Source organism: Microtus pennsylvanicus, chromosome 5, assembly GCF_037038515.1.
Source record: "Microtus pennsylvanicus isolate mMicPen1 chromosome 5, mMicPen1.hap1, whole genome shotgun sequence".
Taxonomy (NCBI): domain Eukaryota; kingdom Metazoa; phylum Chordata; class Mammalia; order Rodentia; family Cricetidae; genus Microtus; species Microtus pennsylvanicus.
In genome coordinates, this window is record NC_134583.1 from 44,776,892 (window position 1) to 44,798,563 (window position 21,672).

The 21,672-nt window shown below is 37.2% G+C and overlaps 3 protein-coding genes across 3 annotated transcripts; all 3 read right to left on the minus strand.

Annotated features, from left to right (window-relative positions):
- Positions 1–1,712: 1,712 nt before the first annotated feature.
- On the minus strand, positions 1,713–2,678 carry LOC142850802 (olfactory receptor 51G2-like). The gene has a single exon (XM_075974709.1). The coding sequence runs from the start codon at positions 2,670–2,672 to the stop codon at positions 1,713–1,715; it is 960 nt and encodes a 319-aa protein (XP_075830824.1). The 5' UTR covers positions 2,673–2,678.
- Positions 2,679–12,091: 9,413 nt separating this feature from the next.
- Positions 12,092–13,039, minus strand: LOC142850803 (olfactory receptor 51G2-like). Its single transcript, XM_075974710.1, has one exon. It carries the CDS (start codon positions 13,037–13,039, stop codon positions 12,092–12,094), a length of 948 nt encoding a protein of 315 aa, XP_075830825.1.
- Positions 13,040–19,821: 6,782 nt separating this feature from the next.
- LOC142850804 (olfactory receptor 51G2-like) lies at positions 19,822–20,793 on the minus strand. Its single transcript, XM_075974711.1, has one exon. It carries the CDS (start codon positions 20,791–20,793, stop codon positions 19,822–19,824), a length of 972 nt encoding a protein of 323 aa, XP_075830826.1.
- Between the last annotated feature and the right edge of the window lie 879 nt (positions 20,794–21,672).

Consider the following 21,672-nt stretch of genomic DNA (forward strand, 5'->3'; position numbering starts at 1 on the left):
ACAGAATTATTGAACATTGTTCCCACCTTCATTATACTGTCAATAAAATGTGTTATCAATTCCTATTTCATAAATCAGAAAAAAATAACTTTTTAAGATTGTTTTCATAGATGTTGAGATTAGACTAGTGGTCAGAAGAGGCTGAAGAATGCATAAAGACGGGATAATGTGAAGAAATATTTCCATGACATCAGTGTTACAGTTGGACAAGGGTATATTTCAGATGTCTCGTTACACAGGGGTAAGTCTAGTCAACAACAGTGAGCTGTGTATTTCAAACAAAAAGCTACGAGAGAATATTTTTGAATGCTTTCTCCAAGAAAAAGATAACTGTTTAAGATAAAGTGTTATCTTCTTTGATCATGAGTCAATCCGTATATATATTTAACCATCATAGTATATCCCATATTATTCTGTTATTAAATCAAAAAGATGAAAATTTAATTGATCAAAATGCATAATTCAATTTTTGCTGCAGTGACATAGCATATAATGCCTTTTTATATAGGAAAATTACTTGATGTAATGAACAAACATGCTCTATTTAAGCAATGGAATATAAGTAAAATGCATTCTTAGACTATTTTATCATTATCACCTGCAACTATAAAACATATATTTTTGCATATCTACTGATATTTCAGGTCATGAACAAATGCCAAAAGGATATTCAGTCCTCTTTCTTCTGATAATTTTCTAGCTCTATAATTTTCTTTAGCATGACATTTTGTTTTTCTCTGCTCTCTGCTGATCATCAGTTTGCTGCTTAGGCTCTACCTTGAATTTCCTTTAAGTTCTTTTCATAATCGGATATAAATGAGAAATTCAGAAAGTGAAGTAAACACAGTGAAATGGGCACCTCATTGTATTAGTACTGGAACGGCTCTCTGTATTTGACTGACAAGCTAGCTACTGCTCAATTTATTATGTTGAGGATTGCTGAGATACTTGATATTCTTTTCTTTTTTCTTTTTCTTTTTTTGTTTTTGTTGAGACAAGGTTTCTCTGTGGCTTTGAAGCCAGTTCTGGCACTAGTTCTGTAGACTAGGCTGACCTCAAACCCACAGAGATCCACCTGCCTCTGCCTCCAGAATCATGGGATTAAAGGCATGCACCACTACCACCCAGCGACTACTGAGATCCTTTAAACATAAGCTTACCTCTAAGAAGACTTGATTGAAATTGTTTCTACTTTATATCATTAAAAAATTGGTTTTTTTTCTCTGTGATAAAAAAGTTTAAAAGAGTAGCTATATTATCTTTGAAATTTCTATTGAACAATAGAAAAAATAGTAAAGCCCTAAAAATGTTTAAAGTTTGACTTGTGGTCACCTAGCATTCAATCTTAAATTGTTGTACACTTACAAAAGGTCTCTTTCAGCACATTAGTTATCCATTCAATCATTATTAAGCAAATATTAAACAAATGCCTAATATATTAAAATAAAGTGTTTATAGGAAGGGATGTACATTGAAGGGACAAATAATTGTGCCAGAAAGATTACACCTAATTATTTATTTTCAAAATGTTTTTCTATCAAAAATTATAAACCTGAGAAGTATTCTGCTTGCCATTTATTTCTCTTGAACTCTAGTAAAAAATAAATTTTATTCAGTAAATATTCTGCTACAATAAAGTCTATCATATCAGTCATAATTAATACACAAAATGCAAACTGTAGCTCCATATTTTTATACCCATGGGAGTAGATTTAGTGACCCTGGGTATCTCCAATGCTTGCTCCACCAGACCGGAAGATGCGCAGAATCCTCAGTCGAATCTGCTTAGTCTTTATGGTATAAACAACTGGATTGAGCACTGGAGGAATGAGAAAGTGGAGATAAGAGAGCAACACACGACTGCATGGGGAAGCCCACTTTCCAAATCGGTGGATCATGGACAGGCCAATCATAGGTGTGTAGAAGAGCAGAACAGAACAGATGTGGGAGACACAGGTGTTGAGGGCTTTGAGGCGCTCAGTCTTGGAGGCAATTGACAACACTGTGTGGAGGATCAGTCCATAGGAGAGAACAATGAGCACAGAGTCCACACCCAGGGTGGAGAGAACCACGAACAGGCCATAGACACTGTTGATTTGGGTGTCAGCACAAGCCAGCTTCATAACATCTGGATGCAGGCAGTAAGAGTGCGAAAGCTGGCGCTTCTGGCAGTAAGGCAGCTTTTTCAGCATGATGGGGGCAGGAATGTGGAGACCAATGCTGCGAACCACAATGGCCAGGCCCAAGCTGGCAATCCGAGGGTTGGTGAGTATGGTGCCATAGCGCAGAGGACTGCTGATGGCCACAACACGATCAAAGGCCATGGTCAGCAGCACAGAGGACTCCATGACGGAGAAAGTATGAATGAAGAAAAGCTGGGAAAGGCACATGTCTAATGTAACCTCCCTGACACCCATCATGTAGATTGTGAGCATGGTGGGCAGTGTGGAAGCAGACAGGCCCAGGTCCATCACTGCTAGCATGGATAGAAAGTAGTACATAGGCTGGTGCAGGGAGGGCTCTGACTTTACAACCCACAGGACCAAGCCATTCCCTGAAAGAGAGGCAATGTACACGATGCAAAGGGGAATGGAGATCCAGACATACACAGCCTCAATGCCCGGGAGGCCAGTCAGAAAGAAGGAGGGGCTGGAATGGTTGGAGTGGGCCATGGCAACTGCCAGAGAAGACTCCAAAATCAATGTAATCCCAGGACCTGAGTCCAGAGTGTTGTTGTTAAAACTTCTGAGAGCTGGGATCTAATGGAGCCTCTTCAAAATGTTGCTTTCACTACCAAGACTTCTAATTTATCTTACCATTTCTTTTAGTTCATAATTAGGGAGTCCTTTAAGAAGATGAATTTGTTTAATTGTTAGAAGAAAGTTTTTGTACGTATTAAGACTGCATAATGCAAATATATTCAATACTTAAATTGGAATTTGGCATATGTCCTTAGAAAGGAGCTAAAGAACGTTGGTTCCAAGTATGTACTACAATTATTGCGTTCAAGCTACCTTCTAACCTAGCTATTATATCACACCTGGTCTAGAATTCAAGGCCTCCTTTCTGTTAATTTCTTCACATTCCTCTACTTTTCAAAAATGATAATTATGATAAATTTTGCCATTTTTCTTTCACATATGAAAATATACTGATAGAATTCACTACCCATGTCTTTCACTTAATGTACTTTGTGAACAATTTCATATGCATGATTCACATTATTTTTAGATCTATTTTCTTGTATTTTATTTGCATAAATAATTTGCATGCCTGTATGCATGTATACCATGTGTGTTTCTGGTGCCTGCAAAGGTCAGAAGAGGGCACTGGGTCCTCTGAAAAATGGGTATAATCTATCTTATATGTGTTAAGAATCAAACCCTGGTCTTCTGCAAGAACAACAAGCACTCTACAGCAATGAGAAATCTCCCAACCCTATCTTGGGGCAGGAAGGATAAGGTGTGTTGGGCGAGTGATGGAGGGAGAGAGTACATGGAGGGGTGGCTGGAATTGATGGCATTTGAGTGTTTGAAAATCTAGTGGCATGGAAACTTCCTGGAATCTATGAGGGTAATTTTAGTGAGGACTCCTAGTAACAGAGGATACAGAGTCTGCACTGGCCATGATTTGTAGCCAAGCAAGGCTTCAAGTTGGGAGACTGGGTTACACTCCAGCTAAGTTGTTGGCTGCGGAGGTCCTCCGGAGATCCCTAACAACCTACGCTGATGCTAGGACAGAAGGCCGCTTTCTGAAAACCAACGTAGGGCCCCATTGTCTAGAAAAACTACCACAGAGCTCATTGCACGTAGAGAGTTGAGTTTGTGTCTCCTTGGAGCCTTCATCCCTGTGCCCTAGTCTCTTTGGCCAGAGAAGGTACTCTGCAGGCTAAGAAAAGAGAAACCTGGACACCCAACTAGCCACAAAACCCTCCACCTACAGTCTGTCCTGCCACCATGATGTGCTAGCACAATGGTGCCTCAGAACTTGTGGGTGTGGCCAACCAATATTTGGCATCACTTGAAAGTCAGTCCCAAGAGGAGCTTAGGGTCTGTACTGCCTGGATGGCCAGAAAACTGGCTATATAGTCCAGAATCTTAGGCTAGAATCAAACATGACTGGCAAAAAAAAAAAAAAAAACAAGAAAAAAGAGGAAGAGAAGAAATCAAAAAGAAAGTCATGAAATAAAACCTAGTGAAATGCTTTCTAATAATATGGATTATACTCCTAAGTTTGTGCCTTGTTTAGTAGTCAACAGAATGTTTTCCTCTGGCAGTAGATGGAAGCAGGTGCCAAGACTGACAGACATTATGTGGACAGAATCTTGTGTTGGAGGTCTTCACTGGGTCCCTCACCTCAGAGATTGGGGACCCAGAAGAGAGGGAGCGAAGATTGGAGGAGTCAGAGGGGATAGTGGACACCGAGGGAAGTTGGCTCACCATATCAGTTAGTGGGGCTCACATGGACTCACAGAGCAGCAAGCAGGGGCCTTCGTGGGTCTACACCTCTGCATGTATATTTTGGTTGTTTGTTAGCTTGGGGTTTCTGTGGGACGCCTAACAGTGGGAATGGGTGTATCTCTGACTCTTGCCTACTCTTGGGACTCGTTCCCTCCTCTTGGGTTGCCTTGTCCAGCTTCTATATGGGGCCTTTTAACTTGTTTTGTCCTGTTTGGATGTCACCTCTTGGAGTTCTCTTTTTTTTTTCTGAGGAGGAAACAGAGGTAGTGTGTCTGGGTAGAAGAAAGGTGTGGAGGAAGTGGAGAGGACTGGGGAGAGGGGGAACTGTGGTCAGGGTGTATTGTATGAGAGAAGAATCTGTTTTCCATTTATAAAAAAAGAAAGAAAAAAGAATTGGATCTATAATTTCATCTTTTGGTCTGTCAAAGGAGGATCCTAGACTAGAAATATAAGTAGCTGAATGCCAAATTCTAATGGATATACTATAATAGTCACGAAACCTACTATTTTTAAGTATTTATTTTTATTGTTTAATTTTGTGTGTGTGCATGTGAAGGGGAAACCCCAGTCAATCATCTTGTTTGTAGGGCACATTCCCCTTAGGCCAATATTTACTTATAAATCTTGAGGGTGTGCTCCCCGCCCTCTCTTTGTTTTTCCTGAGCTTTGTGGGAACTCTGGCTTTGTAAGTCCCCTTTTCTTATCCTTATTAAAGCTGAATATTTTATAATAAAGCTAGTCTGGTTAATTCTATGCACCACCCGCCAACATGTGTGCATGTGGTTTTGTGCATATTAGGCTTAAATTCTTACGAATTCTTTTAGTGTTATTGTTCTTTTTCTTAAATTGTTTTCCACTTATAACTTGCCCCCTTGTCCCTCAATTAGATGTGAATTCATGCAGTAGAGAAGCTATGTCAGGTACTGATTTAGATGCATAGTTTAGAGCTCTAACCTGTTCACATAAAGGTCAAAGAAGCACCACAACCAATATTATTCTAATATGTGGAGAAAATAAAACAAAGGGGAAAGAGAAAAACGTATCATACTAGATTAAGAATTGGAGAACTTGGAAGAACCAGTCACGGTGAGAGGACTCAGTTCACTGAAGCCAATTCAGTCCCTATAGAACACTTCATGTCACCCAGCAGAGTAAGTGCCAGCTCTCTAGTGTACTAAACGTGTGTCTGTTTGCTCTAGAAATGGAGATGCAGGACTGGTAGCTTTAATATAAATGGCAACCTGTAAATCATGCATCATTATAGGTTTCTCAATCCCCAGTTAGGCAGTGTTTTCCCAGACTGAAGCCCTGCCCTTGGTTTCAACAGTGCAACAGTGTTGTATTGTAAGATTGAGCTGCCACCATCATTAGGTGTAGGATGAGAGTGTAGACAGCTGATGGCGCTTGTCAAAGTCCCACTGACACAGATCTGGGAGAGAAATCGGAACACCCGCTGACACAGAAAGTGTGATCCATACTACAGAGTGCAGGTGGTTCCAGAAAACACATTTACGTATAAACTAGACATCATTAATATTAATAATTAAGCAACTGAATTGTGATTATAATAAATAATTGTGCCAAGAGTTTCCCAAGCATTTACCATGAAAAGAATCAAATTTTCACTGAGATAATCTGCTAGGGTATTGGAAGCTAACAAGAATGTGAAATAAGGCATGAATATTTGGGGGCATTTACCAGAATAAACTGGGCATTCGGACACTTCTATAATGGAATAATTCTCATATTCAGCCTGCCGAGTTTCTTTAAATTGGAGAGAAAGAGTTTTTTTTTTTTTTAATAAGCTGAAAGGGTCTCCTCTTACCTCTAAATCACAGTTACATATGCATAAGTACAATTTGGTTTTATTACCTTTCAGAAAGAAATGGAATGTGAAAATAAACTGGCACCAGAATATTTTTCTGTTTCTGTATATATTAAGCTCAGATGCTGCCTAGAAAAGAATTTGTGATTGTATATACTCATTTTTCTTGTGCTTTAATTACTTTTACACTTTGTGGAGGGAAAGGATTTAATGATAAGCAGAGGAATATTGTTGAGAATTTGGACCATCTGTTTCTGGTGTTGGTTTCAACACAAAGATAAGAGGAGAAATTTGAAGATTGATAAAAATAGCAGTGAGTCATGAGATAGTTCTCTAAAAATGTCAAGAAGGTAGTATGGGATTACTCCTTTGGAGAAATTTTGCATCTGGCTGGCTAAAAGAGTTTTAATTATCCCAAGTAGGATAGGGATAGCAAAACCAGAAAATCATGCTGGAATTTCCAACATTGGCAACTTTACAATTAGAACAGTAAATCTTCCCCTTCAAACTATAATAAGAAAATTATACAAGCAAAATTTTCTTGTTCAAAATATTTTCATGTGTATTATATATTAATATACATTTGCATATTTTATACCATATAGATTTTATCTTTATGCAAAGAGAAATTGGTTTTGTATTACTTCTTATAGAATGAATATATCTTTGTGTGCATAAATTTAAAAAGTAGAATGAATAGTCTGTTGCATTCTGTAGTGTTAGAAATTAGACAATAACTGTTAATATTTGTCTTATTTTCTCCTATGTTCTCACCTTAAAGAATACAATGTGTCTTTCAAAGATGATTATTCAAGGATATGGAAAGAGCTGCAGTTAACAGGGATCAGCACGGATTTATTCATTCAGATCATAGTTCTTTTACCTTTCACCTTAGAAGAAAAAAAAGAAATTAAACTACTTTCCAAATCAGCAACTCTACATGATAATTCTGTTCCAAAAAACCTCCCCAGTTTTAGTTCAGACCTTAGGAGGTATACATAGACTTCCCCCCAATTTTAGTTAATATCTACAGGGGTACACATATTAAGACTTCTGGGTCTTCACAACCATGAACATTATAATTCATTTAAGATGAGGAATTATTGCTAGTGAGTTATCAATCTATCTGACAGCTTTGCATTTAATTGACTTTATTTGCTACAAAATGACATTTGAAAAACTCAGTAAAAACCTACCCATTAGCTCCATGAAACAAAGAAGTGAAAAGCTCCTTTTATTTACTGTTACCAGTCAATGGTTTTACTTCATATTCTTAATTCAAATTTGGCCCTTTTATTTTTCAAAACCCACATTATTTACTCATCCACAAGGAAACAAGGACAGAGAACTCGTCTCTTCCTCAGGATCCCAGTGGCAAGGAGTGCTCAGTGAAGAATAATTCTACAGCAAATTAGTCAATGTCCAGGTTATACCCTGAGGAGCACAACAGGGACCATGGGCCTGGTAGCAACGAATTACTTTAACTTTGCCATTAAAAACAAGTCTTACGTGTGCCAATGAGACAGTATTGCGATTGTTAGCCATGTGATTCTTCAACAATCTGAGTTTTTATTGCTGTTGGAGACTCCTTAAAGAATAACTAAAACTTGTCTCGTCAAAACATGAACTAAAATTTATCTCTGTTTGTTTCCATTTTTTTTTTCGGTGACTCAATTTTTGAGCCTTTTTATTTTTATAGAGATGTATATTTGGTTACAGCAATCATCTGAGGTGAAACTGTGTTTGGAATTCAACACAGAACTTTTGCATAGTTGCATATTTTATTTTAGCCTCTGAGCCACTCCAAGGGCTTCACTGGAATAGTAAAAGACACTAAGAAAATTGCATTGAGGAGAAAATGGCATTTTCTATTTAAAAACTTAGGAAGCTTACAATTCTAAATCAATAGCTATGATTCTATTATTTACTAAAAATATTGGAATACATAATGCAACTATGTTTGGAAATCACTTTCTAAATATTTTAAATGATTCATTAGACAGCTAATTATTATTATTAAATTTAAACAACAAAGGAATTTTCTACCTTTGCACATTGTATAAGTAATAAAAGTTCCAGAAAATGAAACGTTGTCTAAATTTGAAGATTTAGCTTTGAATTTGGACAGAAAGTAGAAAATTACTAAACCCAAAGCAAGATAACTAATTGTGTTACCCCAATAAAACTTTTCTAAATAATATGTTTCACAAGGTAAGTATAAGAAAAAAAGAACAAAAATCTCAATCTTAGTCACAGGTTTACTTATTTGGCCACTCCACGACAGAAATTTATGACATCACTGCAGAGGCAGTATAAAGACTTTTCATGGGGTAACAATGGATTTCTTGATTGGATTTGAGGACTTCTCCACAGAAAGGACCTGCAAACATGGTCACCACCCATGAATTGGAAGATCTTAGACCCTAGGGAGGAAAGCAGTGCTACTCTTTTTTCTAAATAGTCATGATGTTATACTGCCTTCGAAATATTTAATTTATTTGCATGGGTTCATGCTGCTCTCAACTATTGAGCTCATAAACTCAATAACAGATATAGTTGCCTGTCCAACATGTGCACAAGACCAAGCCAGTTTAAGATAACAATATTGTAGAGATAAAATTATCTCAGTGGCTAAGAGTACTTGCTCATGTAGAGGACGTGCCTTCCATTCCCAGCACTCAGATGGCAGCTCACAACCCTTCAGAACTCCATATTTGAGTCTGCTTCCTTTCAGGCATGCACATGGTGAATATATACACATGTAGTCAAAACATACAAACAGCATAAAATTAAATAAATATAATTTTTTTTAATTCCAGCATATAGTGGCTAGGGTCTCCTAAGGCCCTATCTTTAGCTAAGGGGATATTAACAGCTAATGGTACTAAGGTAGGAGGATCAATTTTCTTTGCTGGAGTAACCACTAATAGCTTGTTCACTTCCTAGTTTGTGAGCACATACCACTGTGTGTACTGGCAATATCAGTTGAACGATAATGGGTTAAAAATTTACATGTATTCTGTCAAGGTTTCTATGAGTTCATATGTGTATCAACCCTATTGTGTCTGGAAGACACTGTCTGCTTGCTGTCATTCATCACCTATTAGCTATTAGGTTTGATGATGACATCCCTTTTAGGGATGAATGTGTCCTTGCTTCTCACATTTACACATTGTCCAATTGTGTGTCTCTGTGCTAATGATCATCTACTACAAGAAGAATCTTCTCTGACGAGGGGTGTGAGATGTGCACATAAGACTGGCACAAGTTCAAAGCAGTCAAAAATGCCAGCACTGAAAAAGGGAAGTGGAAACAAAGTCGCAACCCTAACCAAGAAGCTGTTTGTAATTGATACCTTATTGGAAAGGGATAATGAAGAGATACTGGGTATATCAACCACACTCCGAGGAAAGTCTCTATGCCTGAGAATAGTTGGCCAAATGATGTGTATTATTTGCCCCCCCCCACAGGAGTGTGTGTGTGTGAGAGAGAGAGAGAGAGAGACAGAGAGACAGAGACAGAGAGACAGAGAGAGACACACACACAGAGAGAGGGAGAGACAGAGAGAGACAGAGAGAGAGAGAGAGGAGAGAGATTATGAAGTTTGAAAGGTATGGAGATGGAGAGAATCTGGGAGGAGTTGGGAAAGGAAAATATAATCAAAATACATAATATTAAACTTTTAATAATAAAAATATTAAAATTAAACCAATTTAAAAACATGAAGTTGGGGGGATCTGTGGGGAATTAGAGCAAAGGAGAGTGGGTGTGGATATGTTCCATATATGTTGTATATATGTATAAACTTTTTAAAAAAGAAATAGAAATATGATATTTTTAACAGCAGCAATGCACTAGAACAAAGGAATAGAGTTCTCATTTTAGAGCAACAACTGGGTAGGAAGAAATTGCAGAAAAGCATGTCGAAAGAAATTCCTTAGATGTCCACTAGAGTCCATACCAAGTTCTAACCTGAAAATTCATGGCAAAGATGCAATGTAGAGTAGTGAGGCCAGCAGGCCTGCCTTTTGTCCCTTCTGGCTCCTGCACGGCTAGCTTAGCCCTGGAAATAACAACACGGAAACTGTATTCATTTAAACACTGCCTGGCCCATTAGTTTTAGCCTTGTATTGGCTAACTCTCACATCTTGTTTAAACCATTTCTAATAATCTGTGTACCACCACGAAGTGGTGGCTTACTGGGAAGATTCTAACCACTGTCCATCTTGGGTAGGAGAAGCATGGCGTCTGCCTGACTCTGCTTCTTTCTCCCAGCATTTTGTTCTGTCTACTCTGCCTATCTAAGCTGCTGTCCTATCAAAGGCCAAGACAGTCTCTTTATTTGACCAATGAAAGTAACACATAGACAGAATACCCACCTACATTACAATGATTCTCAACAGAGAGTGTCACTGTGAGAAACGAGTATGGAACAAATGCAATGGAGACTACATTTCTTGCAACAATGAAAAACACTAAGATTAGAGTGCAGATATCTTTTTGAATAACTCAGATATCTGGATGATAATGCTATGTCCAGTAAGGTTCAAAGTTAAAAATATAAAACTAGCAATAAAACCATACATTACCTCATTATCAGAAGTCAATCTCATTGTATTTGGGAACTACAAGCTAAAGCATGAAAGAATTGTACATTTTACTTGAGTTGGTAAATTTATATCTGATAAAAATATAGATCTACTGTTTCAAAACTATGAGTGATGGCCTGATGAAAAATAAGCTGCAAAAGAATAGGAAGCTGCTGCAAAAAATTGCATTTGAAAATACATAATTTTTTTTCTGAGACAGGATTTCTCTGTATCTTTGAAGCCTGTCCTGGAAATTGCTCTGTAGACCAGGATGACCTTGAACTCACAGAGTTCCTCCTGTCTCTGCCTCCAGAGTGAATGCTGGGATTAAAGGTGTGCACCACCACCACATGGCATAAGATAACATATTTTTAAAGCTGCATGAAAAAAAACATGAATTCTGAAACTCATAAATCTAACAATTAAATATTTTTCATCATTAAGGAAATGTTCTTAGGTTAGACAATATTATACATGATGTCTGTTAATCTATGCTAATGTAAACTTAATGATATAATACTAAATATTCACAATGAAGAATTTACTTATGTCATTAAGTTATGTATCCATAAAGTAAAATATAATATTGTTCAAAAATAGAAGAAAATAATATACAACTACATCTACGTAGTAAAAGAAACTAGGGCAAAATAAAAAAAAAGCAAACCTTTTTTATCGATTGTAAGGATGGGACAATATAACTCAAGAATTAATAATTTTATTTCTTTAAATATCCATAGCATACTTTGGGACATTTATTCAGTTACATTTTTCATAGGTCATGTCCTCTGTATAATTATTATATCATCAAAAGCAAGATATAGTGTGATTGGACATGTTTACCACTATTTCTGAAGGTACAACTACATGAGGCCCTTTTGAGCTCAAATTTTCAGAAATCTAGGATTTTATCAGGAAAAGACTTTTGACTTTGCAAACCTCAACTCTCTCAATTTGTCCTTTTTTGCACGTCAGTGTATAAATATTCTTGAAACACAACAGATTCTCTGGTAATAAGGCTTTAAAAAATAGTAAGAATTATGATTTTTCCCATGGATCAGTTGTGGTTTTGATGTATGGAGGAATTCACACTGTATTCCTGTTGATATGTCTGAAAACTTAGTTGACTGATGATCTGGCAAAGCGACACGCTGCTGTATTGTTGGGTTGTCCTCGGTCAGCCTTTACCTAGGATTGAGGAATTGTACAATGAAATTTCAGTGTTTCTTGAGATGTAGCATCTTTAAAATGCGAACCCGAATCTCTTTGGTTTTGACACTGTAGACAATTGGGTTGAGAACTGGAGGCATAAGAAAGTGGAGATAAGAGAGAAGCATATATACCAGAGCTGGTAGTTTCTTTTTCCCAAAGCGATGGATCATGGACAGACTCACGAGTGGGGTATAAAACAGAAGGACAGCACAGATGTGGGAAATGCAGGTGTTGAAGGCTTTCAACCGTTCGGCATTAGAAGCAATGCTCAAGACTGTCTTCAAAATCAGCACGTAGGAAAGAAGAATGAGCACAGCATCCATCCCCAGCGTAGAGAGCATGACAAAGAGCCCAAAGCCACTGTTGACGACTGTACTGGAACAGGACAGTCTTAGAACATCAGGATGAACACAGTAAGAATGAGACAGAGCACTGACAGGCGGGAATGTCAGCCTTCCCAGGAGCACAGGCAAAGGCAGATGAAGCGCAGCACTGCGGACCACCACTGCCAATCCAATGGCTCCAATACGTCTTGTTGTAAGGATGGTAGCATAGCGCAAAGGTTCTCTGATGGCCACACAGCGGTCAAAAGCCATGGCCAAGAGCACAGCTGACTCAATGACTGAAAACGTGTGGATGAAGAAGAGCTGCATGAAACAGGTTGCAGTTCCTATCATTCTCTGGCCGAGGAGAAAAACAGCTGCCATTGAAGGCAATGTGGAAGCTGAGAGGCCCAGATCGGCCATTGAGAGCATGGAAAGGAAGAGGTACATAGGTGTGTGGAGGCTGGACACAGACTTGACAGTGTGCATTATGGTCATGTTGCCCAGCACAGAAAGAACGTAAATTAAACAGATGGGAATTGCTGTCCAATAATGAGAAGCCTCCAATCCAGGAAGATCCATCAATATAAAAAAGAAGCTGCTGGCATTGCTATGTTTAGAAACAGCCATAACTCTGGAATAACGTTGCCCTGGAAAACTGTAACGGAAGCAAAGTCCTGTTTATTCTCAGCACTGTCCTTGCAAGCTGTCTTCAGTGGCATTGCTGTCTGACTGCAGAGTAGCGATGCGCACACCACTGAATCCCATTCTCTCAGCAATTTCTACTCTGAAACAAGGCAGACTCACTTCTTTTTTTCCTATTGATTTTATTGAGCTCTACATTTTTCTCCACTCCCCTCCCTTCCTCTTCCCTTCCTTTCAACCCTTTCCCATGGTCCCCATGCTCCCAATTTACTCAAGAGATCTTATATTTTTCTATTTCCCATGTAGATTAGATCCATGTATATCTGAACACGCCTGATCTCCTCTGATCTGAGAAGCTAAGCAGGGTGGGGCCTGGTTAGTTCTTCCATAGCAGACTCACTTAACAACTGTTTTATTTTAAGCAGCACATTGGGATCATTAACATGAAGAAACCTCTCTTTTCACCTTGAAGGTTTTTCAACATTTGAAATTTAAGGACAAACCCGTGTTTAAGACATAGGGTCCAAACACATGAGATACTTTATTTCTAGTAGCAGAATACAGGCGTGTTTCTAATGGAAGCAAGATATGGACAATTGTGCTGAATGACTGTGTGAAGTATAAATTATAAGCAATTAATACTAAATTATATTATCAGCTAAAACTTTTGTTCTGAACTGGCCCCAAGGCAATATGAATAAAAACAAGATCAAAAATACATTTGAAAAATTTTGACTTCTTTTGCTCGTTGACTTGATTTAAATACTTCCTCGGTCATTATCCATGGTATTCACTGAAGTTTAGGATAGCTGGTGTGAATATATGAAACAAAGATATAAAAAAAACTAAAAAATATTCATATTTTTTAAAAATGTATTTTGGTGGAATCAAAAATCAAAGCTCTTTCTCTCTTGTAAATATTGATAATAATAGAAGGCAATATATATTTTCTACATTTGAAGGTCTAATAATTTGCTATCAATACAGAGCATGTGTAAACTAGACCAAGAAGGCACTGATTTAGATAGATTAAATGTATCAAGTAGTAATTTTTACCCTTTCTTCCAGGCTCACAGATTCCAAGTTCTGTCAAGGACACTTATCAAAGAGGAGAATAACCTGGAATCTGAGGATGTGGGATACAATTTGATTCAAACTTAATCAAATATCAAAATCATACATTAAATGTTATTTTCTCTACTGAACATCTTAAGTAATTTTCCTTAAAAATGGAGACTTTGAAATGTTCTTGAGAGCTACATTATGCAGCATGTTTGAATAACAGGGCAATTGTGATATTCTAACTTTTATCTATCATTTGATCCTAGAGGTGTGCCATATTGCAAGAAAAGTCATCTGTGTAACCAGCAATCCACACGTCAGCTGTTGACCTCAGGGATGCCCAGAGTAGCATTTCTATGAAGGTTAAATAATGATGTCCCTATTTGAAGTAGTATATAAAATAAACACTAGACAAGTTTGATAACAAATATAGGACAAATGACAGAAGAAGCATAAAAAAATAAAAGTTGTAGCTGACTTATCCTACTGGGAAAAGAACAGGACTAGTTTGTATGACTACACCTCTGGAGAGGCTGAGGGGAGGTAGTTCCTAAGAATCATCTAAGATGTACTGAGAAAACTCTAAATATTGATGGCAGAAGAAGAGATGGAAACAAAGAGAATGCTTTTCTTGATATGTCTCTGACAAAGGTTATCTGTGGTGTGCTAACCACAGAATGCTTCCAAAAACAGAGAAAATCACATCTTATCCCATTTAAAATTGTTTGCCAATAGACTGGAATTTTTGCAAATGTGAAAAACTTGCAATTATACCCATTAAAACCAAAACACTTAAAAATTAGTAGCCCGAGTGGATTTTAACATCCAATTTAACTTATTTGCCTAACATTTTCCTGAAGCATAATAAGATAGACAAATATGACTTGCTAGAAATCAAAGTTCCATAGAACAGCTCCACAGTTAAGTGTCAATGTGGCAAACACCCAACAGACGGGATCCTAGGTATACAGGGATGTCTATGTTCTGTCTTCACCTTCTAACAGATATTAGGAAAGAGAACTCAATGCTCTCAAACCCATGAGCTTAGTTGCAGAGTATAGATTCAGCCCATACTCATGAGTCAACCTAGGGACAGATATTAAACTGCATGAGGAACTGATTACACTGCAAACCCATGGTATCTCTATATAAAAAGCTTCCCAAAGTGTTATATAAGAATGGACAGATAAATGCAGAGGGACAAAGTGTCAGCCAAACACCTATGATAGAAAATTCGGAAAAGAACCATGGAAAAGAACTGTAACCAGAATGGTTAGTGGTGAATTTCTTCAATATAAGGTCATGTTCATTACATTAAGATATGGCTCAATTCTAGAGGGTGATAAGGGCTTATGAAAAGCCATCCTTGGACAGAATAAAGTATTTAAGATAATAGGCCTGACTTGTGAGGATTGTTTTAGCCAGGTTTTAAGAGACAAATGTTCTTTGGAGACCTAGCCATAATTCTGAGCAAACAGATAGGCAAACAGACATGCAACCTCACTATATAGTTCCCAGGTTGCATGTCTGTTTGCCTATCTGTTCACAGTATTTCTTAATTTTGTGTGGGAGAAGATGAGGAAAGCATTCCTCTTACATGAACTTTTGACAAGAATATTTCCAATCACAGATTGAGCAATGAAAGGCTATAGTCCTTATTTGACATGTGCCAAATACAAAAGAGGGGAAGTACATTTTACCTTTCAAAGTCAATAATACAACATTGGATAAATTGACTTTGTGATATCCTTTATCAGGAAAGTAAAACTAAATGCTTTGAGAGGAAATTAATGAAAGTGTGACATTTAAATAGTTACAGAATTCTACATTCCTGTAAAGGCTTTTGTTCATGTAGAAAAATGTTCTGAGCCATTAATTAAGATTTTAGTGTCCAGATATTAATTTTGAGAAGGCATTTTAACGTGATTTTTGGTATACTGAGTTAAACCAACATTATTTTTTATTTCCAAGTTTTAAAGGAATGTGTCCTTCATAGCCATGATCTATACATAGAGAAAAGTTACACATTACAGAATGCTGAAGTTAGTTCAGGTTTAAGTGCTAACAACAGAGGGCTTATTAAATAAGAGAAATAAAGAAAACTGACAATAAATGGAAACAAGAGTTTGTATGCAAACCTTGATAAATATACCTTTTCATCATGACTCTCAAATACCTAAAAAATGAGAGCTGGACCTTTATTGAATGGTGTCTGGTATTTAAGGAGTATTTACTACCTTTTAAGAATCTTAACTTGTTATATAAAAGCCAATTTAATGAAGCTTGAGTTTTTGTGCTGCTTATATACCAACAGGTGATGTTCATTGCGCTGAAAGGCATAGATCTTTAGAGAGAAGATGCAGAATTACTGTATTTTCCCAAAGGAATGTTATAAGAAAAACACTGCAAGCATCCCCTTCATCTGTTACATGCAAGATAAAGCCTTCCAATCATTGTGACAACCTCTTGGTGGCGAGTTGAATATCTCTATTACAAAGCTCTGTGACAATTGGAAGGCACATTTCTTGTTTTCCTTCCTAATTTCTTTCTTTGTTCTATGATAAAAATTTCTTATCAATTCCAGTATCCAGCAAACATAAGTTCAACTTGATTTATATTAGATCTTAAACTCTAAGAGAAACAGGTGAATGACTTACAAGTGAGGAAAGAGGGGTCAGAGATCTAATTTACTCTCTAAAATTACTATCATATGCATCAATTAGTAGAACTGAGCACCTCCAACAAGTGTCCTTTCTGCCTCAAAGATCTTCACAGTTTTAATCTGTTATGCGGCACAGCCTCTGCCTTCCATCCCAGGTACCATATGACATTATTTGATCTAACCTAGATCCAAGTGTTTCTGTCACTCACCTGACTCCAGGACACAGCCACTAGCTCTACAGGGCCTCAAGAGGCTCCCTGTCTTAAGTGCAATGCCACCTTAGGCTTATAAAGCTCCAATTCATGTTTTCCCAGGAGGCCCACAGCCAATTCCCATCCCCACAAGTGTTAATGAGTGTTGATCTTGTGAACTGTCCAGAGTAACACTAAGAACGTACAACTTGCTGTAGTTCAGTTTTCTTTTCATCTGTTCTCAGTCTAAAGCCATGCTAGTCCCACGCAAGTCCCACTATGGGCCTATGTTGAATCTAGCACTATCTTGCTGAATATCAGTACCTCCAGACAGAAAAATCACCTACACATTTCAAACAAAGTGTTCTTATTTTTTTCTGTTCCAGAAAACAAAAACTCTTAAGTTATATGCGTGTTGGAGCTGGAGGAGAATATCTTTAGTGCTATGTTCAACCCAAAGATATCAATAAAAGAAGTCTAGTCTAAATTTATTCCATGAAGAACATTAGGCATGCTTTTCAGTGATTTTCTCCCTTTTTGTCCCCTTATATTTTCAAACCGTGCTCTTCTCATTTTCTAGGGGTTATTTTAAAGAAGAAGGGAGATCAAACTAATTTAGAAGTCGATTTAATTTAGAGTGTTTCTGTGAAGTCAAGAAAATGGAATATAAGTGTGCAAATGTTGCAGTACGGCTACTGTGCAGTTGAGACAGAGGCCACATTAGGAATAAAACCCACGTGATCTGAGAGTATGCACAGTAATTCATTGGACCTATAGAAGGAGTCATAGGATGCAATATGAAAATGTACTCACGGATAAGACTTAACACCCAAAGGATGTGACGCACTATCAGAAGGAAAAGAACACAGGCAAAGCACAAAAGCACAGCCCGACTCAGTTGTTTATTTCTTCTTTCTTCCATTAGTCATTTGAGCCACAACCCCCCAAAAAACATGAGAGATAGTTCTGTCTGTACAATGTGTCTGTATTTTGGAGCCCAGAGTTCTTTCAGGAGCTAGCCACAAAGGTACACAATCTGTTATATGATCAGCATTGCAAACCCCATACTTGATTACATAAGTATGCAGCAATTTTCATCTTCCTTCCCATGTGCTGTTGATGTGATTCATCCTGAGAGGCTGTTCTAGGAAGATGATAGCATTATTACTCAGTAACTTTCTTGATATTACTCAGATTGAGTCTTAGAGTCTGTCAAAGGATATTTGCATGGATCTAATGATAACCAAGAACTTATAGAATAGAATAGATCCATTGCAGAAACTCTGTTACTAGAGGTATCTTGTCATCTTTAAGAAAATATCATATCCCCATTAGGTATGTGTTGGAAATATTTCCATTTGATATGTTTAAAATATGATTAGTTCCTGACCTTGGAATGTTCTGAATGTAGTGGTGAAAATATGCTAATTATATACACATAAAAATTAAATAAGAGAGGTACAGGTTGGATAATCAATAAACGTTATTTGTGCCATTATATTTGTAGGTCTATCTTGGAATGTATAATATATATTACATATATAATACATATATATACTTTCAAAGGATGCAATATATATGTATATACTTTTAAACTATTAACTTTAAAAATTCTGACTCTAGTGCATACTTACACTTTACTGATATTTCTACTCATGTATAAGACTCACATAGCCAATCATTTGACTTTATTAATAACTTAGCAAATAGTTTTCTGTTATCTTTATTTGCTTCAATATCACTTGAGATACTCTACCATTTTCTGAAATGTGTTAGTTATCAGTGAACTTACAATAATTAATTATCCAAGCTTTATTTTATCTGATTCAATTTCAAAGGTCCTTATCTCTTTCTCATCTTCCTAGTTCAACTTATTTTTCTATATTAGTTTGTACAACTTACTAGTGTAAAGAACTAAGACAAGGCAATGAAGACCAGGCTGTTGCTATATTCTAAGTATTCTAAATTTCTATGAGACAAACAGTCAGTTGTATTTAAATGCTGAACAAAATGACAGGAAGATTAAGAGTTTACCCTCTAGAAAACAAGAGTGAACAATCAATGTCATGTTCATGAAGCAAATTTACTAGAACATGGTCTAGAGAGATTGCTCAGCAGTTAAGGATTGCTCTTGTAGAAGACCCAAGTTCAGTTCCCAGTACCTATATCAAGTAACTAAAAACCATCTGTAACTCCAGCTCTAAGGAACCCCGGATCTGACATCCTCTTCTGGCCTTCATGAGCACCTACACACTGGAGCATGCACATACACACATACACACAATTAATAAAGTTTAAAAACTATTGGAAAAGTTCTGAGAACATTAAATTCACATTATTTCATAAGGAATTATATAAAGGTATTTACATGTTGTCTTTAAACAGCTGGATGGTATATTGAAATAAGTGGTTAGAAAAGAATAGGGTATAAAAAAGTTAAACTTTTGTGTAATTTGAATGAAATATAGCTTGACTTTATATTTACTGGTTTTCATATCAGTATAAAGTTCAGTAAAAACACAACAATTGAATAGGAAAGGTTGCAGCCACTGTTTCTCTCCCACTCCTCCGAGCTCCCCTTTATTACCTTTCTCCCCCAGATTCAGTCCCCTTCTGTTTGCCCTTCAGAAAAGATCAGGCTTCCAAAAGATGACAGTCAAAGAGGGGAAAACAAAATACAATAAGACAAGGCAATCCAATAGGAGGAAAAGAGTCCCAAAAGAAGGCCAAAAAGTTAGAGATATACCTGTTCCCACAGTTAAGAGTCCCACAGAAATTCCAAACTAACAGCCATAAAATGTACAGAGACCTGGTGTAGGCAGGCATGTTTAAAATTCATAAATTTTCATAATTTATGTTATAGATGTGACATGAGCTTTTTTTGTTGTTTTTATAATGAAGAGCTTCTTAATTTTATCTCGGATCTGCTTGGTTTTTACCACATAGACAATGGGGTTCATCACAGGAGGACTTAGGAAGTGCATGTTGGCCAGAGTTACATAGACATGTGAAGGAAGCCTCGGGCCAAAACGGTGCAGCATGGACAGACAAATCATGGGTGTGAAGAAGAGGACCACAGCACATAGATGAGAGATGCAGGTGTTGAGAGCCTTGAGGCGGCCACTGTGGGAAGCCATCCTCAGCACTGTTCTCAGAATCAACACATAGGAGAGGAGGATGAGGATAAAGTCAAGTCCCATGGTGGAGATCACTACAAACAGCCCAAAGATACTGTTGACCCTAGTATCGGAGCAGGAGAGCTTTATGATGTCAGGATGCAAACAGTAGGAATGAGAAAGTACATTGGAGCTACAAAAGTGCAGCCTCCTCAAGAGGATGGGGAGAGGCAGCAACACAGTTAGGGTTCGGACAACAATAGCCAATCCTATTCTGGCAATCACAGTGTTTGTGAGAATGGAGTGATAGTGAAGTGGGTATGAAATGGCCACATATCTGTCAAAGGCCATGGCCAGAATGACAGCTGATTCAAGGACTTGGAAAGTGTGAATAAAGAACATTTGGGTGAAACAAGCAGAGGGGGTCATCTCTCTAGCAGCAAGCAAGAAGATCCTCAACAAACTGGGGAAGGTAGAGAGAGAGAGACCCAGATCCGAGTCAGCTAACATGGCCAAGAAAAGATACATAGGAACATGGAGAGTCTGTTCCCGCCAGATAGCAATTATGATCGTCATGTTGCCCACCATGGTAATGAGAAACATGGCACAGAATGGTATGGATATCCAGATGTACAGAGCCTCCAGTCCGGGGATGCCAGTAACCAGAAAGGTGAAGAAGACAGAGATGGTGCTGTTGACAGGAAGCATACCTCTCCTGTAAGATGTCTTGTCTTAGAACAGATGCTGAACCCTGTCTCTATAAGTTCTGTCCATTGAATATGCATTCCCTTGAACTCATCCTCATGAAGTCATGAATTTCCCTTATTATTTTGTGTAAAAAAGATTTTATGACATTTCCTATTGCTTAAGTTGAACCTAATAAAGACTAATTCTTTTGTTGACCAACTTCTCCAGGTGTGATAAATTACTAAAGGAAAAAAAAACATTTTTAGTTAACTCAAGTCATAACACTGATACAATGACATTTTAAAATGAAGAACTCAGAACTTATCAATCACTACATTCCCACTCAATAATTAAAATGCACACTAATGAAAGTAGTGCACTATTCTGTGTAGCTTCTACAATCCTGGTGATAATTAATAAATGATAAATCAGATGATTGGTTGTTCATAGAATTATAGAACTTTTATGGAGTTGGGATTTAAATCAGTATTTTAGGCATAACAGTCAAAATTTTACCAACTAAGCAGGAAACCCAAGCACCAAATCTGAGAGTTGCCATTGTTTTTTTTTTACCTTTTTATAAGTTGTTTGCTGATTTAAGTGCAAAAACTAAAAAGACACAAATTTAAATATTTTTATTCATGTTAATATAGTTATCCTTTTTTTCCCTTATGAGCTTGCCTCTCCTTTAGGATATATTCTTGCTTTTAGACCAATTCTTTTTTACTTGCATTTTACAATGGATTTACAAAATAGTTTATGACAGACTTGGACTTTCTTATTGTCATCTCCTCATCACCAATTTTAAGAAGTGCTGTGACAAGTATCATATCATTCCTTAATATAAACATGGTTTCTAAAATCGCTTACCATGGAAAATAAGACACAAATATTTCTATA

Coding starts and splice junctions, on each gene's coding strand:
- LOC142850802 (XM_075974709.1), bottom strand. CDS start 2,672: ATGGCCCACTCCAACCATTCCAGCCCCTCCTTCTTTCTGACTGGCCTC.
- LOC142850803 (XM_075974710.1), bottom strand. CDS start 13,039: ATGGCTGTTTCTAAACATAGCAATGCCAGCAGCTTCTTTTTTATATTG.
- LOC142850804 (XM_075974711.1), bottom strand. CDS start 20,793: ATGCTTCCTGTCAACAGCACCATCTCTGTCTTCTTCACCTTTCTGGTT.